This window comes from Sebastes fasciatus, chromosome 20 (genome assembly GCF_043250625.1).
Source record: "Sebastes fasciatus isolate fSebFas1 chromosome 20, fSebFas1.pri, whole genome shotgun sequence".
Classification (NCBI taxonomy): Eukaryota; Metazoa; Chordata; class Actinopteri; order Perciformes; family Sebastidae; genus Sebastes; species Sebastes fasciatus.
Genome location: NC_133814.1, coordinates 7,395,155 through 7,418,828, shown reverse-complemented (window position 1 = coordinate 7,418,828; position 23,674 = coordinate 7,395,155). Strand labels below are relative to the sequence as shown.

Sequence of the window (23,674 nt, the reverse complement as noted above, 5' to 3'; positions counted from 1 at the left end):
GAACAAGGAAACATGCGAGGACTTTTTAAAAACACTCACAGAGAAGTGTGCGCAAATAGCTCTGAACCTCTTCGGAGTGAGAACACACAGAAGGACGAAGAGGCTGGAAAATGTAAATAAAAAAATAAAGAGACAACAAAAAAAGCTGGCGCGCTCGTGTTTGTCTCTTTCAACGACTGCAGCTGGCAGAGGCGTCTGTTGCTTTGGTTTGCACGGCTGCAAAACTCATTTTAAAATGTCTTTGATCACGGTCCACGCAAATACAGAACTGGATGGAAAATGCATAAAAATAAAACAAATCACATTGCATTAGTCTGTTAAGGCACGCTGCATCATTTTACATGTTGGTAAGAGATCACTAGGAAATGCAAGGATTTCTATTAACTCTGGGTTCAGACTACACAACATCAGACCAATAATGGCCCCGACAAAAGTGGGTCGTCTGGAACAAAAGTGAGCACGACAATGGCTCATTTTATCCTGTTTATGTTACAGAGGAACACAACTGACACATCCATCTGGGATGCCTAACGACCTCATGTCAGACTGTTTGGCCTTCTTTTGTCTAGTTGTACAACAAATGGTTCCTGCAGGTTTACTTTAATTCATGAAACCATGATTATATATGTAAATTAGGGCCATCAAAGTTGACGCAAATTCGTTTTAACGCCACCAATTTCTTTAACGCAACTTGCAATTTTTAGGTTGTAGCGGGCTCAGTTTTAAAGATAGAGTAAAGATACTGGCATTATATAAAATAGGGATGTTAATAATTAATCGTTTAACCGTTAACCGACATTAAGAATTTTACTGGGAAAGTGGCTGCATGTGTACACGCAGCACCTTGGCTGCTACAGTTACGCTCCTGAACGAATGAACTGGGGATTAATGTGTCTGTTGTGCTCATACACTGCAGCTGGCGCACCGCTACATGAGACGCACTAATCTTTTCGGTTAACGGCTAATAATTGCTTAATGATGGTCGGTTATTGGTTAAAATGTTTTTTTCAGAATTAGCATCCCTAATATGAAACTAAACCTGAGGAATTCATTGGTACCAACCATACTAGTTTGTCTAAAAGGAGGTTAAATAACACTCCAAACTTGCGCTACATTTTGGCGAGGAACAACTGGCATGGCTATAGCAGGCTCAGTTTTTGAGCTAGAGTGAAGGTATAAACTAAAAAACCTAAGGAATGAAGCATGTCGGGAAGAATGAGAAATAACGCTACGAAGTTACGCAAACTTTTGGCACAGAAAAACTATTCAAAGGGGTCCCTTAACCTCTGACCACAAGATATGTGAATAAAAAATGGGTTTTATGGGTACCCACGAGTCTCCCCTTTACAGACATGCCCACTTTATGATAATCCCATGAAATTTGGGGCAAGTCATAGTCAAGGCAGCACACTGACACACTGACAGCTGTTGTTGCCTGTCGGGCTGCAGTTTGCCATGTTATGATTTGAGCATATTCTTTATGCTAAATGCAATACCTGTGAGAGTTTGTCATTGTTTTGTGTTGTTAATTGATTTCCAGTAATAAATATATACATACATTTGCATAAAGCAGCTTATTTGCCCACTCTCATGTTGATAAGAGAATTAAATTCTTGACAAATCTGCCTTTAAGGTACATTTTGAACAGATAACAAATTTAAGATTATTTTGCAAATAATCCCAATTAACTATATACAATCATGCGATTAATTGCAATTAAATCTTTTCATCGATTGACAGCCCTAATGTAAACATTTAATTGTTGGTGTTGTCAGGTGGAACAGCAAAGTTGATCCGTGGCACCTCCATTCCAATCACTGAATGACGTATGCCCCACCAGTCGTGAAAGACGGCAAGCTTTAAATCGATCAGGCTTCAACATGTAGTCTACCATTTCTCTCAGCCAAGTCACAGCAAGAATTTTTTGACTCTATGATAACAAGAAAACGTATACTTTATTTTCCCCGAGGGGAAACGTTGCTTGGGAAATAGAGCCGCACACAGCTGCAATCAACTTAAAACAATATGGAGGCAAACTATTGCCTGTAAGCACATATAGCAGACATGGAGCAACATTAACATTCATTTAGAGAAAAATATCTATCTTTTTTAGCTGTGAAATGATCCACTGTGTTCACCAGCTAGTTGCTATAACTGCGTCTGCTGAGCAGGTAGTCAGCAGTAGGGGTGTAAGAAAACATTGAAATGCAATATTATGCTTTGTGACACTCAGTTTTTAATTACCAGTTTAGATGCAAAGGTTAACTCTGTCAATAGTTTATTTCATTTGCAAAGAGATGCGGCTTCACTTTTCAGACCCGGAGGTTGCTGCCTGGACTGAATTTGACCCATTCTTAATATAAAAATACTGATTAGTGCAACTTTGAATATGTAATATTGGTGAGTCCAGCTGTCTTGGTTAATGAGGGTGGGATCTTTTCTCTACTGCAGCAATACTTTGTGACTTAGGTTGATATGAAAGTGTATTTTAACATAAAAGTCTGCTCTGGTGCATCTTAAATGTTGCTTGATACAAAAGCCGTCTCACATTGTACTGATGGTAAATCTAGTGGATTTGTTGAGTGCAGCTTTCTGACATTTGCCCTTTTACTTTAACATCTGAGGATATCTGAAATGCATGTTATTACAGCGTATTTTTGGCCCCAATTTAGTCATTCTAAAAGACTATGCAAGATTGACTTCTCTATTTCAATGTTTTAGAAAAAAAGACAGAAAAGCCTTTCCACTGCTGTTTGACAACATAAAGGGTATAAAAAATAATGTGTTTTTTTGGAATTGTGTTAAAGTGTTCCCTCTATATCTTCCCTAAATATTCCTTGGAGTTATTACCACTGGGAATTCAAACCCACTCCCACCCACACCGGCTTCTCATTAACAAACGCAGAAAAGGACACTTGATTCAGGAGTTGTTTGTGGGTTGGGAAGAACGCGACGAGGACAAGGTAGCCAGCACACAAACACTACAGCCACAGTGGCCTGGGGCGACACCAAAATACAGGGGAGCGGGAAGAGGGGGTAATTTAAGGTCATCATCCCTCTCTGGAGATAACTGCTTTGTGGTCAGGTAAGGACCTCATCAAGGGAAGCACTTATCTGAGGAACACATCCATCTAACTGCACTGATTACTGAGAGGGTAAACACAGTGCCCCGAACCAAACCACCGAGGCAGAGCGGGGACTTTGCTTCACTACAATAGTCCCACAGAATTCCTAATAAGGCTCCAAAAACATGATTAAGAACGTATTTGTTTCTGCATGTAACATGATGTGCTTGTTATTTATTGCAACCAGGTCTACAGTGAGACATTTTAATAGGATTTAAAATGTAAGAAAACAAAAAAAGAAATACGGGTTCATAATCCATGAAGGCGTCTGCAACCTTAAATCAAAATGTCTCCAGCTTGGCTTTAGCAGTGTCAGCGTCCTTGGGTATGAAGTACGGAATCTGCCAAAATCAAAAAGGAATAAATAAATTACTCGATAAATATAATAAATTAAATGTAGCAAAGAAATATATTAAAAATAAATGTAACCATTAATTAATTGATAAAATGTGACATAAATTGATATTTCTGTTTTAATCTGCTTCTTTATTTATTTATCTTTGTATTAATTCCCTTATTTGTTTGCTCTTCTGTTTAATAGTCTCTTTTATTTATTTATGTATTTATTCTTTATTAATTTTTTTATTCATTTATTCATTTATTTTTGCATTTATTTTTTATGAAATGCAAAGGGAAAATTGTGCAGAAATAAATAAATGTATACATTTAAAAATAAATCCAAAAATAAAAGGGAAAATCAAACAGAGGAGTAATAAATAATGGAATTAATACAAAGATAAATAGATAAAGAAAATTAAAACAGAAATATCAATTTGTCACATTTTATCAATTAATTAATGGCTACATTTATTTGTAATATTATTTTTGCTACATTTAATGACATATTTATTTATTTATCGAGTCATTTATTTATTTTAGATTTTGGCAAGTTCCGTCCTCCATACTTGGCAGGTGATAAGGTGGTGACAAAATCCCTATAGGAGTGTGCATGTGTGAGTGTTTGTGTGAGGAGTGTAAAAACAAACTGGGATGTTAAGTCTCATCAACAGGGAGCCATCATCCAGCTCTCTGTGGTGAGGAGGACATTGCCTGTGTCAGCTTGAGCTGCTGCTGCTGCTGCTGCTGCCACGGCTTTCCCGACAAAAAAAAAATGAGAAGAGTCACTCCAGCTTCAAAAATAGCTCCTGCAAAGTGGTGAGACTTTCAGCAAAAGGTGGGATACCGTGGTATCTGGTGATGTGGTGATGTTTCAAAGGTTGCATACAAGAACTGAGTAAATGACAGGACAGGTTTAATTTTTTTACACCATGGTTGGGCTTAAGCTTAATTGCCACAATAGTCCATTAGCTTCAATTGATTTGTCAAGGCTGTATGGCAACGTCATCACTGTTTAAAGCTTGAAAATATCAATGCCCGAGGCTGAATATAAACCAACAAAGAGCAAATCAGATGTTATTTGCAGCAATACAGTGTTTTAAAGAGTGAGTACACTCCTATAACACTGTCACAACCACGGTTTACAAAAGAAGATCAAAATAGATGGAGCAGAACCATTTTTATTCCACACATTCTTTCCTTGTCAAAACCTGCCGCCTACATTACCCAACAATGCAACCTCCTACATGCTGCCTTCAAATGGGGTCGTGTTTACCGGGTCCATATGAACGCCCCCCTCTTGTGGTATTCAAAACTTCATAGGTGGAAATTTTCTGAAAGCTCAGAATTAAGGAGTTACTACGTGTTTGCTGAAGTTTTCAGAAATGGTGGAGGCCATGGAACTTCATTTTCGGTGGATTCCAAATTAAGATGTTGACGAGTTTTTCTTCATAATCTTATCGTACTTATCGTCTGATAAAAAAAGCTGATATTCCCAATGGCCTCATCTCTTTCCTCTGTCATTATGCCTTGCTAGCTTACTAAATTGTTAGCCTCTGTGGCTTCTAGGGCGCCGACAGTAGCTTCCATGTTGCAGCTACTAGCAGCGGTGTTCTCACGACTTAACCACTTGAACGGCAAGAATATCACGTACACGGATTAGCGAACGTTAGCAAACGTTAGCTAATGTTAACTAACGTTTGTTAAATTTGAATCATACATATCTGCAATATTGTATTGACTTTTGCCGTTATGTTTCCGACTGAGAGGTAACAGCTAATGTTAGCTAGCAACCAGCAACACACTATTAAATATAGAGCTGTCAGGGATTTAATGTTAATGTTCACCTGCCCGACACACAAAGAGCTGCTGTGTGACTGGTTGTACTATTAACGATACCAAAATCCAAGTCTCCAGATTTATATTAACGTTATACCTGTGTCTGGCGGCGGCCAGTCAAGAGGGGCTCATCTAACTTGAACTCTGACCGGAGTGTCAACCAAACAGACGCTGGTCCCCAGGTCAAATCACACTTATGTCTGATCTCACGTTACCTATTTCATACCAGGTGATAATAATCAAACCTCAGAATAATACGTCAAATAGATAATGGTATCTGGTGGTCGGACTCTGCAGGGGTCTACTGTTGTCAACAAGAACGTACAAACAATGCAAAATCTATAAAGGGTTGACTATAATCATGTGACCGGCTGCCAGAGCAGTTTTGCCCCCTTGTATACGCACACACCCAGTAATGTTTGTACTCAAGAAGTCCATCTATAAAACTTACATATATGCAATATATTTACATTATGTATGCACTTACATATGCAGTAGATGTGTGCAGCTGTCCAGGGCTGCTTTCTGCACCACTCTATGAAAAGCTCTTTCTGATGTAATTTCAAAACTCTTCCAAAGTCGTCTGTAAAGTCATGTTTCACCTCACATTAAATATTTGTTTCATTATGTCCTCAATCAGGTTGGAGTTGAACTTGGACTTCACAAAAAATGTCACTGTCTGTCAAATATGCTTAGAAGAGACATCTGATCGTCAGGTGCAATCGCCTGTAATCCTGCTAAGTCATAGACTCACTGCCTGATATGTGATGAATGTTAATGAGTACGACTGCCTGCCGAGACAAACGAGCCCTGAAGCAACATCAGCATCAGTCTCTACATAGGTGAGTGGGGGGGCATCCCAATGTGGTTCACTGACACAACGTCTCTCGTTTTACCTCCGCTTCTACAGGGAGACTAGTGTTGTACATAGACTGGGAATGGAAACAGAACTGGTTTGTTTGCTTGTATGCATGATGTGTGTGTGTTTATGACATTGTGTTCAAGTAAACAGATGGCGCAGGCATGTGTGCATGTACTGTTAATGCAGCTGGAGTTAACTGGCAGAGTTTGCTAACACTACAGAGGAAGGAAAAGGACAGTAAACAGCGCACACCACGCACCCAAGGGCATACATATGCACCACATTTGTTAAGTTGCACACTTTATCAATTCTTCATCAATTGCTCCATCACAGCATATTTTGCTGTAAGAATAAACTGGAACTAGGTCTTGAGAAAAACCCTCAACATCAAAACAGCTCCGGGTCGTATTATCTAATAAATTTGCTCCATTGTTAAAAAATGTAGGGAGTAATCTCCCGCGGTGCCTCTGGCAACTAGGTCAGACCCATCCAATATTTCGCTGACAATGAGCCAGTGTGGAAATGAAACAGATGATCTGCAGTGATGTGTTGCGTTGTGTATATTAGTGTGTGCACGTGAACCGGCATTGCTACATGTGTATACTTCCTCCTAAACAACAAGGAGGTTAGAACACACACCTGCAGGTTTCATATTGCATAACATGTCTCAGCCTTAGGGACCAAACACTTTACATACCATTCAAATCCTCTGTTGTTTACTCTACTTACCCAACTCTCTGCAGAGCTCCTTCATGATTTCCATGCTCTGGGTTGGACCAATTTACTACCTCAAAATATTTGACCTTGGAGGAAACCTAATTTGTTGGTTATTAATATTCATCATATACCCGAGGTTGGGCAATATGATGTTATAAACTGTACAGTAAAGGCTTTAGGGTGGCACGGTGGTGCAGTGGTTAGCACTGTCGCCTCACAGCAAGAGGGTCACAGGTTTGAATCCGGCGCTTCTGTGTGGAGTTTGCATGTTCTCCCCGTGTTAGTGTGGGTTTTCTCCGGGATCCCCAGTTTCCTCCCACAGCCCAAAGACATGCAGGTTAGGTTCATTGTTGACTCTAAATGTCCCGTATGTGTGAATGTGAGCGTGATAGTCTGGCGACCTGTCCAGGTTGCACCCCGCCTTCACCCAATGTCAGCTGGGATCGGCTCCAGCCCCCACGCGATAAGCGGTTAAAGATGATGGATGGAGTAAAGGTTTTAACACACCAGGGGGCATGACAAATAAACAACACGAAAATGTGATATAATCGCCTGTGACTATTTAGCACTGAAACCATTCATACTGGCAGCAAAGCGAATTTGCAACAGTTGCAACGAGGGTGACCAGATGCCGGGACGGTCGTGAATTGCAAGCAGTTGTCCCAAATCCTGAATCTTGTCGTGTTTGTCCTGAAAATTAGACTAAACCCAAGTTTTGATGAGTTATAGCTTAATAAAACATTATACTGATCATTGTTAAACATTATTTTGGTGTTGCCCACAGACGGGCACCTTGACGGACATATTGCCTGAACAGGATACTGCACCAACAACAAGCATTTGTCCTCCAAACAGGTACAATGAGAGTATGACACATGGAATCACATTTCAACGTGTTTACAAGGAGAAACATAACTCCACTGATATTTTAGAAGACTACATGAATCCACGATTATCCTCAACCAAATACAAACACAGAAAAAATACTCCATCCCCTTCCATTTTAGTCTAATGAGATATTCCCTTTCCTTTTCTTTGTCTTTGCTGCGTGTCAAGCAGCAAAGCTGCCGAGGAATGACAGAAACCAATCCCTATCCCAGAACCACCGGCTATTACTGAAGAGGACCGGGGTGTAATGAGAGAAATATGACACAGGTTCACAAAGAGTTCTCCAGCCTGGAATTGAAAAGTATTTGTGAATGCTGGCTCATCACTGTCTACCCTTTGATGCTGTTGAGTTGTCTACACTGTCTGCTGTGTGCAGCAGTTTACCACTGTCACTTTTTTAATAAAGTTTTTTTTTTTCACAAAGCCAAGACTTTTCCATCTCACTAGTGATGGTGGTTTCCTTGCCAAGTGACTTGTTTTATACTTGTGTTACAATATCTAAAATAAAGTTGCGTTCATTTTTCGTCGCTGTTCATTCTAACGTTAGCAGGGTATTTTTCTGTCAAGTCTCGTCCCAAATTCGTCCCAAAATGTATTTTCATCCTCCCAGATTTTTGCAGCCCCGGGACGACAGGACGTCCTTAAGCTCGAACACTGGTTTCCACCAACTCTTCGCTCATTTCCATTTTAAAATAGTGAGAATTCAGTAGCAAAGCCTTGAGGCTATTTCTGATTATGCTGCTGAGGTCAACAAACAAACAATAAAATCTATTTCACAAATCCTCCTTTGCTTAATGACCCCTCCAGCTAGTTAGTTAACCATCGTGATTATTGGACTTATGCCAAACACCAGCACGAGGTCATGCACCCCTACATGAATGGAAAAGTCATTACATTTCTCATTTAACCTAAGAGGCGAGGATCAATGCGCTCTTGTCCCCACATAATGTGGACTTTTGGTTGAGTGAGATGCAAAAACATTTTACTTAAGTGTTTAAACAAGGTCTAGGACGAGGGCAAAAGATAATACACGCTCATAGACTGGTCTGATCAAACACTATGCCAGTAATTGCCTTGACAAACTATATCAACACAATACAAACCCCACCGAATGATGCCATTTCCCCAGCCCCTCTCAAACTTAAAGCGACAGTAGGCAGAATGTTTTTGGCATCATTGGACAAAAATTCCATAATAACCTTTCAGCATATTGTAATTCAAGTGTTCTGAGAGAAAACTAGACTTCTGCACCTCCTCATGGCTCTGTTTTCAGGCTTTAAAAAAATCTAGCCCGTGACGGGAGACTTTGGCCAATCACAGGTCATTTCAGAGAGAGAGCGTTCCTATTGGCTTTTCATTCAAACGGTCAAACTAGGCAGCGCTGATCAAATATGAATCAATATTCTGTTACTGTAATGACTATTTCTTGCCTCAAATGTTTTCAGTAACATCTTGTAGTGTGCTGTTTAGCTGTAAAATGAGAAAGTTTGCTTCGGCTGGTGGGCGATGCTTAGTATTTCCTCAACTGATCTCAACATGGCTGCCGGGTCAGAAACTTTCTCATTTTACAGCTAAACAGTACACTACAAGATGTTTCTGAAAACATTTGAGGCGAGAAATAATCATTACATCGATTCACATTTGATCGTTGACCGTTTGATCGAAGTTTGCGAGTGATTGACAGATGCTCCGGGATGGCAAGGCTCGAGCTCGGCTCTGATTGTTTTTTTTCCTCCGGTCCGTGAAATCTCTCAGATGCCATTAGGAGCACCGGAGGACACAGAGGAACATGATTTTTTTTTTCAGATTTTACTACTGTCAGGATATAGTGACAGTTTGAGCAAACATCATAAATTTATTTTCATAAAAATTACCAACTGCAGCTTTAAGGCGAGACAGTTTCAATCATTTGAAAGTTTGAGACTTAAAAACCTGCTTTGGTCTGCGGGGGGAAGCCAGATGATGAAAAACAAATTGGTTGCACCGCAACCTTGAATACATCAGTGAAGCAATCTCTGATTCCACCTCCCATGTCACAGAAGTGCACAAACAATGATGTTTTAACCAAAATTACATCCAAAACACTATTATCCAGGCACTTTCTCATTACGGTGTAATGTTATATCTTATACTGAGGCACGGTAGCCTATCAAACGACTACAAAGCCAGGAGATATGAACAGCCGCCGCACACTGTGATTTCTATTTGCTTCCGATTCGGAGACGGGAAGAATCAAAACAGTGTGATAACGCAAGAAGATCAAAGCCACAAGAGCAACCCTCTCCTGCTGATTCTCATTACCGCTACCAGATACTGACACAGCCCAATTCCCATTCGGGAGACACGGTCCTTACCCACACACATACAGTATACACATTCATGTAAATAAACCGCAAGGAGACCTCCTTGTCAGACAATCACATTTTCCTTGTCTGTACAAGCACAAAAGCAATTTCACAAACTCAGAATACTCCGCCGACAGGTATGTATTTTCTGTACCTTTCCACAGATTAAAATCCAAACACATAAATACAGTTGCAGGGCATGTAGAGGCAGAAACCGGTGACACCGTGCCTCGCACTCTGAATGCTGCATTCATGCACCTGTCTGAGTGACGGCTTGTTTTTTAAGTAACAGGAGAAAAGAATGGAGCTCATAGAGGATGAGTGCCAGACTCGACAATGTGCAGCCTGGAGCTAGTAATAAAAGGCTAGTTATGCTAGATTAAATGTCGCTGTCTTTTGCAACCACACACGCACTGCTTAATTCCTTTGGTAAATTCCGAAGCAATCCTAGACAAGCTGCCCCCATCTGTCAGGGGAGGAGAGGGGTCAGGATTAATGTGTGTGTGTGTGTGTGACAGTGTGTGTGTGCGTGTCTGATACAGTGCAAGAGTAGGTGAACGCCAAAGCAGTTCACACACTACTTGGCTGCAACCCAACTGTCTGGCTATTAAAGTACAGTAGAAGAGTGATTAGCCCAGTTAGCCGGTTAGCTAATGGGCTAACCGCAACACCCTGCTGCTACAGACTCAAAACAAGACTCAAAATGTGATGAGACAAGATTTGAAAAGTTGAAAGAAAATCAACTATTTGTGTGTTTTGGGCACATGCTGTATAATATGCATGGACACAACACACATGCTTTAATCCACACAAGCGCATTCTTATACACATAGACACAAAAACACCTCTTCTTACTTCTTACTTAAGTCTATCAGACTTCTAATCTGGCTCTAGTCCAGATGGGTCATCCCTAATTGAAGGTACAGGGATGAAGGAAGGAGGAAGCCAAGATAAAGGATGGGGGGTGGAGGTGGGGGTTGTTAAAGAAAAGGCAGGTGCTGATGGAAGGAAGGAAGAACCCAAACGTAATATCTTAAAGTAAGTAGGGCTTACTTAGTAATTTAGTAGGGCTGTCAGTTGATTAAAATATTTAATTGTGATTAATCGCAAATTAATCAAATTTTTTGTATCTGTTCAAAATGTACCTTAAAAGGGAGATTTGTCAAGTGTTTAATACTCTTATCAACATGGGAGTGGACAAATATGCAACAACAGCTGTCAGTGTGTCAGTGTGCTGACTTGACTGTGACTTGCCCCAAATTGCATGTGATTATCATAAAGTGGGCATGTCTGTAAAGGGGAGACTCGTAGGTACCCATAGAACCCATTTTCATTAACATATCTTGATGTCAGAGGTCAAGGGATCCCTTTGAAAATGGCTACACCAGTTTTTCCTCGCCAAAATTTAGCGTAATGTTGGAGCGTTATTTAGCCTTCTTTATGACAAGCTAGCATGGTTGATAGCAATGGATTCCTGAGTGCCGTTAAAACAAATTAGCGATAACGCGTTATTATTTGCTTTCTTTCCTTCTCTCGAGAAGATCAAAATCTATCTCATATCTGACCGTTAAGTGCAGAGCTGGAACCAGGATGTGGTTAGCCTAGAATAGCATTAAAACTGGAAGCAGGGGTAAAAGCTAGCCTGGCTCTGTCTTAAGTGAAAAACACCTCTAAAGCTCACTAATGAACATGTTGTATCTTGTGTGTTTAATCTGTACAGAAATGTAAAAATCACAGTTTGTGGCTTTAGGGCAAGTTACAGGCCGGAACTATTTCTGGACAACATAACAAACAGTTTATCCATCCACCCAGCAATTATGTGCAGCGTGTCCCACTATAGCTGTGTATAGGTTGCCGGATACGTTCAGAGGCCGCAGGTTATTGTCATAATTAGCATATAGGTCACAGTGACATTGACTTTTGACCACCAAACTCTAATCAGTTCATCCCCAAGTCCAGGTGGACGTTTGTGCCAAATTTGGAGAAATTCCCTCCAGGCTTTCCGAGAATGGGACGGACTGAAGAATGGACGAATGGACGGACGGACGGACGGACGGACGGACGGACGGACGGGCGAACGGGCAGACAACCCGAAAACATAATGCCTCCGTGCCACGGCTGTCCCCGGTGCGAAGGCATAAAGAAAAGAAATGGCATCTTAAAGCATAATGATTTGATGATGAATGAGATCACCAGTAGAGCTTCAAATGACACTTAACACTTAAGTTAACAGTACAGGGATATATCTGCAAAACCAAGCTGTGAATAGAGAGATGCTTACAGTGAACAGGCCTACGTTTTCTGAAGAAAGTTAGAAAGTATAACTTATTGCAGAAAGGTCATTAATGATTCATCAATAACAGAAAAAACGCCACCAGTATGGATTGTGAATTTCTGTTTTTGAAGTGTGCACAGAATTCTTAAGTAAGTTCCCAATGGGAACTACCAATTTAAAGCAATGAGTTTCACTGGTGTTGAAGCTGATGTGAGGATTTCAGATCTTTAGAGCTGTCTCATAACAAAAAATTATCATAACAAATCTCAGCAGAGTTCCTGTGGACTTGAAACATTATTCGAATCAATACTCTTGATACTTGATTAATCAATTAGTTGATGGGCAGAAAGACTAATTGCCAACTCTTATGTCAATTGGTTAATAGTTGAAGTAGTTTTTCCAAGCATAAATGTCAAACGTTCTCTGGTTCCAGCTTGTTAAATGTGAGGAATTACTACTAGTATGGGCCAGCCTGAACACATCATTTTGACATATTGTTCACTTGCATTCAACTAGGACTCAGCTGATAATACCGTAATAGTGTTGTGATTATGATGTGTTAATCACAACCACAACCTTAGCATGGCTTACTACTGTTACCTGTGTGTTTTTGTGATGTTCTGAGTCATCAATATATTGTGTACGGATCAAATAGCTGACACAATAGATGTTCAAATATGATCTTTTTGCTTTTTTGTCTTGGCTGTTTGTCCATCTGTCCGTTGAGAATTACCTAAAGGCCTCGCATTTACCGTGACAGAGTAGAGGGTTGGGCCGTGGGTCAAGATGAAAGCAAAGCATGTGTTGCAACAAAAGACATTGTAATCACAAAGACCTTTGAAGAACCTCTAGTCTCTTATGGTCCCCATTCAGGGAGGGGCGAACAACACCCACTTCAGTCCACTCCCAGTCAAGAGTATGTGAGCGGAGCGAGATGACTTTACACGTCAAGCTGTAACTCTAAATGCAACACAATGCATTTTAGAGCTAGCTGGACAGAGGCTGCAGCCTTCTGTGTAACCGCTCTATCTATCTACAATGAGTCCACCTGATTCGTCTGCTTGCACCACCTAAGCAAAAAGAGGCAGGCCGTGGTAAGTCCACTTAAATTGACTGAGTAGCCAACCTGATGTCAGCAGATGGCTGATCGGAGAAGAAACCTCCTATCTCAGCTCCCTGTCCATCAGCCAGCCTCAGTGCCACCACTAATCCCCTCGGGACACTGCAAGTCTGCTCTGCCACCTCCCAGACAGCTTTAACATTAGGTGGGGGGGAAGTAGTCTTGATTTTGTCTGAGGGGGGGGCCAACAGTGTCAGAATTGTCAGAAAACTCCTGTTTTAAACATATTCGCTGTTTTTGATCAATTATTGCGAGGAACTAAGGAGACCCAAGAACTAAACTCAGGAACTAAGCGGCGGCCCCTTTGCATAACCACTTTAACCATTGTAAAGATTAAAAAGCAAAAGCTTTGTATGAAATTTCCATGAGCACGAGGTAACATATTCTAGTTATTTATTTTGTCCAACCGTCCAAGATCCAAAAATATTTAAATTTACCACAATATAAAATGGGGATAATCAGTAATTCCTCACACAGGATAACCTGGAATCAGAGGACTTTTGGTATTTCTGTTTGATAAATGACTTTAAGGTAAAATCATATTAAGGTTTGCTCAAGGTAACGGCCCGTTTCATTTTGGTCACCTGTCAATGGCGTCATATCCCTTTTATGTATACTAGGGCTCCACGATTATGGCCAAAATGATAATTATAGGGATGTTAATAATTAACCGTTTAACCTTTAACCAATATTAAGAATTTTATCGGTTAAATCAATTAAAAGAAAAATTAACAATTAATTAAAAAACTCAGTGGAGCAGCTTGTCACCAAAGGGAGAAAAGCGCCGCTTGACAGACCCTATGTTTGTGATTACGGGTAGCACGAAGTCACCACCAGAGCTACAGCTGCTAACGTAGCACAAACACACACAGTTTGTCGGACACTCGCTAAAGTTACGCCGCTCCGACAGAGTATCGTTACGCCGGGCAGACACACGGCTGACAACCTGCTAAACTAAATGTGCTGTGGAGAAAGAGACCGCATGTCCGCGACACCACACGCAGCACCGTGGCTGCTACAATAACGCTCCCGGACGGGTGAACTGGGAACTCAGTTGTCTGTTGTGTTCATACACTGCAGCTGGTGCACCGCTGCATACGAGGATCCAGCCGCGCCCAGAGAGCAGACGGGAAAACAAGTAATATACAGTATATGACCCTTCTACTCTGTACTGCTGCCGCAACATTCAGGAGAGATTTTTAACAGGCTGCTGTTGTAGGGTGTGTGCGCAGCGGCATGACGGCTCCCCAAAAGTGAAGCTATAACATTTCGATCGCCAGCTGGTGGCTGGCTGTTAGTTTAGGAAGTGCTTAATGTGATATGCAGTTTTCCATGAGCGGAGCACGCATTTTAAACGTCAATATCGCAGGCAATCATGTTCATTCAATTGTGAGAAGCTAAAATCGTGATCGCTATTAATATTCGATTAATTGTGCAGCCCCAATGTATGCATCATTATTGTGGTTGCCATTGGTACCAACAATGTCATTTTGGCGTGGAAAAACTGGCATAGCCATTTTAAAAGGGGTCCCTTGACCTTTGACCTCAAGATATGTGATTGAAAATGGGTTTTATGGGTACCCACGAGTCTCCCTGTTACAGACACATTTGAAGTTAATGACAGAATTCAGAGTTTTAATTAGTAAGTAAAATAAATAATGAACAGGTAGTACATTACACACTCCATTTATATGTACATAACTATTTTTGGAGTGGCTGGTTTTAAAAACCTTCCAAAGCAGGTCACTACCAACCAACCGATCAATCAGCCCTTATTGACAGGGCCGCTCCGTGGATGTGAGACAGTGGAGGTCATCTGCAGAGCCCTCACTGCCAGCTGCAGCATCTGCTGCACTGCTGTCAGACACTGCAGGCTATGACTGAAGTGACAAATGATTACACCATTGACAAAGTTCTGCGAAGGTCCTCGAGGATTAGTGGTGTTGAAAGCAGCGTGTGCATGCGCGTGGGAGTCAGTATGACGGCGGGAGATTAAGAGATACACAGGCAAATGGCATTTTCTGTCCATTTGAGCAACAATTTCACACTTTCTTGCACAAATGTCATCAATATCTTTGTCAATAAAGTCAACTGAGCATGTAAACTATGGTCTTTTTGACAAACACCCCGCTTCATTTCACACAGTTAAGGCCTTTACACACCGGTGGCGTTTTTCTCGCACGTCAATATGTTTTTTCTAACTGTTGTTTTTGTCATGAATACTTTCACACAGAATATGAATATTAAGGTCTTTTTTTAATCCGTCATCCGATAAAAAAACGTTACGCACAGAAAAAAAAAATGTGCAGTACAAGACAAAACTGAATTAATTACGTGGGTGCAATGGATAGCGCTAGTCCCAAACAGGGCTAATGAATGAATGATATTAGCAAGAAGCCATCGTTTAGCTGCCTAGAGCACAACACTGCCATCTAATCTCGACCGTCCCCAATTCCAAACTATCATTAAATTCGGCATCTCTATATTCTTTCATTTCTTTATCGTAAAGTGCTTTGTGCTGGGATACAAAGTGAATGTTTATTAGACGCCATTCTAACGGTGGCTCTGAGTGGTCAAACAACCCTCTTTCGCCTTTAGACTGATGCGAAAAAACGCAGAAAATAGAACTTGTTCCGAGAACTTTAATGATGGACGAAAGTTTCGGAGTCAGAGTGTAAACGTGATTGACACAACGTGAGGTCGTATTTATTTTTAATCATCCGAAAAATTTGGTTTGCAAAGGCCTTTACGCTGCAAAAAAGCGGCATTGTTTTTTTTCCCGGAATGAGGTACATTTTTCTGAGCTTTCGCAATGCACATAAAGGCATCAACCAATCACATTGTGCGGAACGGATTGAGTTGCGCCTATGAAACAATACAGAGGCTGGTTGTGTCTAGAAGCTAACCCACAAGTTGCGAAACTCTCGCGAGATGGTTGAGGTTAGGCATTGACCTCAAATGGGGTCATGATAGGTCGTCGGGTAGCGAGTCTCGCAGGGTTTTTGCACATTTTCGTAACTTATGGGTTACCTTCTAGACACGACCACAGAGGCGCCGTAGTCCGAACCAAGACAGCGAACTTTATGACTCCTTTCAACCTTTACAAAGGCAGCGCATACCAGATCCAATCCCTCCCTTCTAACTTTTCACAATAAAAGTCCTAGACATATAATATTCGCAGACACGTATTACGCATTTTCACGTCGTTCATTCCTCACGCCCCCAGTGTGTAAAGGCCTTTACAAATATTTTCCTAAAAAATTACTTAATCATAAATAAATAAATATAAGAATTAATATATAAATGCATGCTGAAATAAATACAGAATTAAATGCATAAATAATATTGGTAATTAATCTGGTAATACATTTTCTTAAGAATTGTTCATTATTTATTTATTTGTTTCACTTTTTATTTCTGTATTTCTTCTTTCATTTGATTAAAATATCTATATATTTATTTTGTATATATTTAAGCATTTATCTAAATTTTTTTTTTTTAAAGCTGGGTATTTGTATTAAGACTGAGCTGCTCTTCCACAACACATGGAGTACCTCGCTCAAGGGTACCTTGATGGCGGTTTATAAAACAGCAGAGGATATTACTCATTCACTTTTCCCCAGCCGCATTTTCCCAGCCAGTTTGGCAGCCATTGGCTGCTCACAAACAGAGGCGCACAGCAGTACAAAAGCAGACAATATTACTTTTTAAATATTCTCTGCCAAGCGGCGCTCGCTGTCTGTGTAGTGTGTGTACAGTGTGTAACAGGCTTTTTCCTGACAGCCCCAGCTTTGTTCCCAGAGCTTGTCACTGAGCAGCCAGCCATACTGATGAAAGCCCAGAACAGATAACGCCACAAAGAGAGTCTTCAACTTCACAGCCTGCTTGGCCTTAACTTTCCCCAGGCTTGGATAAGGGAGAGCCCTGTCATTTGCAACAATGTTGCTGCGGAGGGCTCGCTTGTCGCCTGACTTGGAATCTACGCAGATAAGGACATGTGAGAGCAGAAGAAAAGACCCCTGCAACCCACACAGCGAGACGCACGAGCTGCAGGGGTCTGTGTTTAGGAGATTAGCTTGTGTTGTGCCGCAGTTTGAATCCACTTAGTCCCAAATTGTCCCTGACCCGACTGCTGGAGGGGGCTGTGTTTTGTGGTCGACAGCTGAACCTGATCTTGTGGTTATCGCGCAGAAACTCCCTTGGTTAAAGAAGTGACATCCTCCCATGGCGGTAGCTCTGGCTCTGCTATCTATTTCATCGTGGAAACACTCCCAGGCCCAGAGCACAGAACAAACACTTAGTAATAACAGAAAACCATGTATCCCTCTGTCCCCTGTTAGCTCCATACTCACTGGTTTTGTTGCACTTGACTTTGGAGAGAAGTTTGTGCGCCAGCAGAAGATCGCCAGTCTTCACTGCCACCAGCAGATCCTGTTCTTTCCCCATGATTACACACCTAACCACTGAATTGTTTCTTGTCTTTTTCAATGCTCCTTCAGGCGAACAGTTTCAGCAAACATTTGTCAGCAAGCTAACAGGTAGCTGCCGAATCCCGGCTATGAGGTGATGTTGGTGAATAGAGTGAAGGGGCCTCAGGTGAACTGGTCCAGGATATCTTTTTCCTCTCGCTGTTGGAGTTTGGGTCCATTCTCTCCGATGGGTGCTGGCTGTTTGGTGCTGATCTTGGATCTGGAGTTACAGCAGGACTAGTAGAGGTTTAGTTGCATGCTGGGCTGAGTGTATGGTCATAGTCCGTCTCTGTCAACCTGGAGGCAGCAGCACCCCAACCTGCCATCACACTGCAAAAGACAGAAATCACTTTAAGATAATATGCAAAATACATTCCATGCAAAACGTGGCCTCTTTGTAGCACTACCATAACTATGACACTGCCGTTTTTTACCATACAGTATAATGTGTAGGGCTGGGTATCAAACCTAAATACTTCTTTATTGCTGACAGGAGCTGTGGCACTGAATGCTTGCTCAAATTTGTACTTTTCTTTACTTATTCTTGGATCACATAGTTTCAATTTAAATCATAGTTTTGCCAATTTTGGACTATTTTAATCGGGTAAAGATCTTGTATGGCTGCTTCTGTTAAACGGGGCTCCATCTCCAACGCTGTATCCCGTTCTCTTCCACGTTTTTTACAAGTGGGTTCCCATTTGTTTTTGGTTCTACGTTTTGTTGTTAGAGCTACTTTATCGATTAAACCTGTCACTTGTTTTTTGTGATTAATCGATGAACCATTTAGTGAATAAAATGACAGAAATTTGTGGAAAAATGTCCATCACAGTTTCCAGTCGCCTATGATGACACATTCAAATGTCTTGTTTTGTCCGAACTGCATTCTAAAACACAAAGATATTCCATTTATAATGATTAAAAAACAGCAAAAAACTGCATTTCCCACATTTTGGAAACTAGAGGAATAACGGAAAGCCAGCAAATGTTTGTCATTTTTACTTATATAACAATGAATTGATGAATTTTCTGGGAACCGACTTATCGTTGCATCACTATTAGTTCCAGTTGCCCCATTCAGCAGCATGAGTGCCAAGGTAAAGTGTTATGACTTAATATCAATCAACAAAACCCTTTTTGATAGATGAATGCCAACAGGATTAGTCCAAAAACAATGACTAGGCATGTGACTTTAACTTGACCCAACATTTGTTTGTTCACTCAGTTCCAGGAAGTCCCGTCCCTCATCAGTGTGCAGCTAATCTGTTACTCTTCCCGTGCAGGAATAAGGCCTCCGTCCATCGATAACATTCCCTGAACTTTAAGGAAGCATCGTTTCAGTCCAAACCGTGTCTGGCGTTCTGCCAGTTTACGTCTTTGGAAAAACATCTGCATTTTTCTTTCCAAGGAGGAAGATGAGGCAAAGCTGACCGGCACTGCTTCAAAACAAAACCAGTTAGCCTTAGGCCTGTACTACGAAGTGAGTTCAACATACCCAGGGTATCTTCTCGTTATCTGGCTTCACTAACCCTAACAAACTAGATCACGCTAAGCGGTCCTATGACGGTGGTTATCAACTCGGTAAATCAACCCAGGGTTTCTCAATCTGGATGTCAGCGCGTTCACATTTGCAGCATCTGACCAATCACTAACATGGACAAGTCCACAGATTTGCAGACAGACAGGCAGAGCGGCACATTTTACAAAGAGTAAACTATATTAGACAAATACGAAAGAAATTAAACACATAATCCAGGCTAAAAGTAACACAGTTGAAGCTGACAAATGCAGGAAGGACTGCTGGCAGAAGAAAAAACTCCTGATGTGTGAAACACTCAAAAGTCAGATATAGTCGTCTAGATATAAATATCTTAAATACCGTAAATGTATTACGGATGACTGGATTACACCTAACCATGCTCAGTATTAGTTATGTAGCGTGTATGACTACTTGAACCTTCTTTCAGCTGCGTCCCCCCCTCTCCGGCGGTATGAAACGGACTCAAGAGGAAGTTAAAAAATAAGTATGAAAATATAATTAAAAGAGGAAAGCACCCCCAGCATACAGCCAAGCTGTCCTTCCTACATTAGTCAATTTAAACTGTGTTGTTTTTAGTCTGGATTATGACTTAAACTTCTTCATATGTGTGTAATATTACCATACGATTCGCGCACTGAGCTCTGATTAGTCAGTAGGCGGTACTTTTATACGAGTTGATCTCTTATCTGGAACATAACCTGCTCCGGAGCAGGTTAGCTGTTCAGCATCAGTTACCATGGCGATGTACCCCGGTAAGAAGTGAACCACATTCGTAGGACTGAAAACCCAGGGTTAACACTGAAGTTACCTCGCTAACGCCAAATCCTACTTCATAGTACAGGCCTCTGAAATCTCAAATCGCGTGGGGCAGCAAGTGAAGAAACAACACTAAGAGGACACAAAATAACCAGGAGAAATGTATTAACTCTCTCTGAGACCCCGCGATCCTGACCGACTTTACTGCCTTTCAGAGGCTGTAGCAGGTTCAGTTTTAGAGCTCGGAGCTGAAGATATCATATTAAACTAAAAAACCTAAAGAATCCATCAATATCAACCATGTCATGCTAGCTTGTTGGGAAGGAGGTTAAATAATGCTCCAAATTTAGGCTAAATTTTGGCTAAGAAAAATTTCCATGGCCATATTCAAAAGAATCCCTTGGCCTCTGACCTCAAGATATGTGAATGAAAATGGATTCTATGGGTACCCACAAGTTTCCCCTTTACAGACATGCCCACTTTATGATAATCACATGCAGTTTGGGGCAAAAAACTAACTTTTTTGCATGCAGTATAAATGTGTTATTTTCGCCAAATAGTGTATTTGAATATTTCTGCATACTGGGGTCCATAAACAGTCTTGAATTACATAAATTGGGTATCACTGTAAAGCTGAGACTCTTGTGGATCCAATGAGCCCAACTGTATTCATGTGTGATGATGTTAGTCCCCATAGTAGCCATTTCATTGTAGTGAGACCATTTTTTTTAAACTTGACCTCACTGTAAAAAATGACCTGTGGTGACCTCTAGGATAATCACAGCCTCATGAAAGTTTACAACCACAAACTACAGACCTAGAGCATTCAGAGGATGGATGGCTTTCCTAGCTAGATTGACAATAAGGGGGTTTCTGAGCAGTTTCCACAACAGAAGTGCTCGCCATACAACTGTCAAAAGTTTTTTATACCAAATCACAGCATGTCTTTTTCTATGGTGTTCCTCAAAGTCTTGGTCTCTTAATGTGGTATTTTGGAGGGATTATTGATTATTTTTATCAATTCTCGAGAGGTAAAGAATTATTAAATTTAGCACCAAGTCTGTGTAGCAAATGGTATCAACCTCAAAATTGCTTATGATATATAATATACCATGGGAATGGCCATCACATACTAATATCATTATGTTGTAAGCCCTTAAACACTTTCTAAATTTATTTTAATTAATCAATTCATGTTTATATCCGATTGATGACTAGAACAACTTGACACACAGTGCTGAGCTGCATCTCAGATTACTCTTCAGGTTCCCAGCTTTCAGATGATATACACCACTTCTATGTGACATCTACTGTTGACCTGCTATCTCCCCCTACAGACCGCCTGTACCTCCCTAAAAAAGACAAAAACGGGTCTATTGAGGGTTAAAGTGTAACAAAAACAGTCCCCACAGCATCCAATTAAAACAGTAGAGTCCATTCTGTGTGAAAAACAAAAGGACTATCAAGCTAAGAGGCAATCTTGGAAGAGATAGTGCAGCATCCAGAAGTTTTGAGGTTTTAAAAAGTCAGCTGTATTTGTTTAGCAGACCTCAGAAGCATTTTTATTCTCCTTGACATCCCAACAGACATGCCAAACCCCCCTCAAGTAAATAATCTGTTTCAGCAGCAGGCTTTTGTCTTTGGTCGAGTTTGAATTCATAGTCTGTGTTGCGCTCGGGGAACACTTTGCAAGTCAAACACACGAGGTAGACTATCTTGTCTTCCAGCCTATTTAGGGCTGTTAGACGGATAGTTCCGTTATTCCTCCGGACTACTGTGTGATCACGCAGCAGAGTAGCCCAACAGCAGATGCCAATGCATGTCTTTGCACTGACACATGATCTAAAACTAGCCCGGCACCTTGCCAGGCAGTAAACCACTGCACAGCCCTTCACTGACAGGAGCCAGAATGTAAACAAGGAGTCCAAAATGGGCTTGTTAGCCTAAATGCCAATGGATAGAGAAGTAGTTAAATGGGTTTCGGTGGCAATGGGTGACTTTCTCATTGAATCATGAGTGACAGGTGCCACACATGTGAGAAAGCCCTTGATAAATCCCACAGTTCCATGAGCTGTTTGAAAATATTTACTTTAATCAACCAAGTGAAATTATTTAATAAATAAAAAAACTCAATTTCTTTTCATTGATATTTAACTTCTTAAAAATAGGATTTAAGGTCTTCATAACTGGTTAAAAAGTTCAATAGTATGTCTTGGGAGCACAAATTTCCTTTCCTCACGATTTCAGAACCAAACCCCATTCACAACTCTGACAATCTAATCCCACCTTGCTTGACAGCAAAAGGTACACATCAATTATGACAACTTTAAAGAACTTTTAAAAAAATATTACTGTTCCTTGTAAATTCGGCATACATCAAATCCACAAATCTGCAGTAACATATCGGTAACACCTCAAGGTTTCCACCAACATACACACCGATGGTAATGAGAAGGGTGAAACAATTGCTAAAAGTTGAGATTTCTTTTAATAAGGTCCTGTATGGTGGATACTAGTGTACATGCCGAATTTACTAAATTGACATTGACATTTGACTTCTTAAAAAAAGAATTTAAGGTCTTCATAACTGGTTAAAAAGCTCAACAGTGGAGCACAAATGTCCTTGTAACAATTTCAGACCAAACCCCATTCTCAAATCCGACAATTTAATCCCACCTTGCTTGCCAGCAAAGGTACACATCAATTTGGACAAATTTTAAGACCTTTAAGAAATCATTAAGGTGTGCTTGTAAATTCGGCATACATCAAATTTAATCAAATCCACAACATATCCTTACACCTCAATGTTTCTAACTTATTCTTCTACATCCAACCTCCAAAATGCTCAACTTGAGTGGTTGCTAAAAGTTGAGATTGTTTTAAAATGAGGTCCTGTATGGTGGATAATGTATAAACCGAATTGACAAGAATACACTAACGGTTCGTTAAAAGTTATCATACATTAACATTACCTTTTTATACTGTTTGCTTTATGAGTAAAACAACATGAATGTTGGATTCCCTCCAGTACATTGAGCCTCTCCTCGTTGCTAACTTGTCAACTGTCAAAGGTGTTCCGACTCCCGGCCACGCAGTCCCACAAACACACGTCTTTACGTCTTTAACGCCAACTATTTTATATAAATTGAGGTCGTATCTCTCAGTTAGCTTGTTCCGAATAAATAAGTTACTAAAGAGAGGAGAGTTCTCACCTGTTGTAGCCGATGAAGTGCAGGTGGTAACAGACGACACACACACATTCACACTGTGTTACTGAGTTACTGTGGGAAGAGCGCTGCTCAGCACGAGACGGAGCGGCAAGTCAACAGCGTCATGGTTACAACTTCCGTTAGTCACTTTCAAAGTAAAGCTCTTAGTGGGCATGGTTGCCACAAATATTTCAAT

At 40.8% G+C, this 23,674-nt stretch overlaps 2 protein-coding genes across 4 annotated transcripts in view; one reads left to right on the top strand and one right to left on the bottom strand.

Annotated features, from left to right (window-relative positions):
* The window catches only part of LOC141758882 (CASK interacting protein 2), a 67,967-nt gene extending 44,349 nt beyond the window's left edge, over window positions 1-23,618 (bottom strand). For all 3 annotated transcript variants that reach the window (XM_074620653.1, XM_074620654.1, XM_074620655.1), the window contains exons 1-2: window positions 23,482-23,618; window positions 17,860-18,306 (exon numbers count right to left, since the gene is read on the bottom strand). In XM_074620653.1, the coding sequence (XP_074476754.1) occupies window positions 17,860-17,953 (94 nt within the window). In that variant the 5' untranslated portion in view covers window positions 17,954-18,306; window positions 23,482-23,618. The remainder of the gene's footprint in view (window positions 1-17,859; window positions 18,307-23,481) is intronic.
* Window positions 1-23,674, top strand: part of LOC141758888 (sulfotransferase 2B1-like) — a 326,098-nt gene that overhangs the window by 181,569 nt on the left and 120,855 nt on the right. The window lies entirely within an intron of this gene.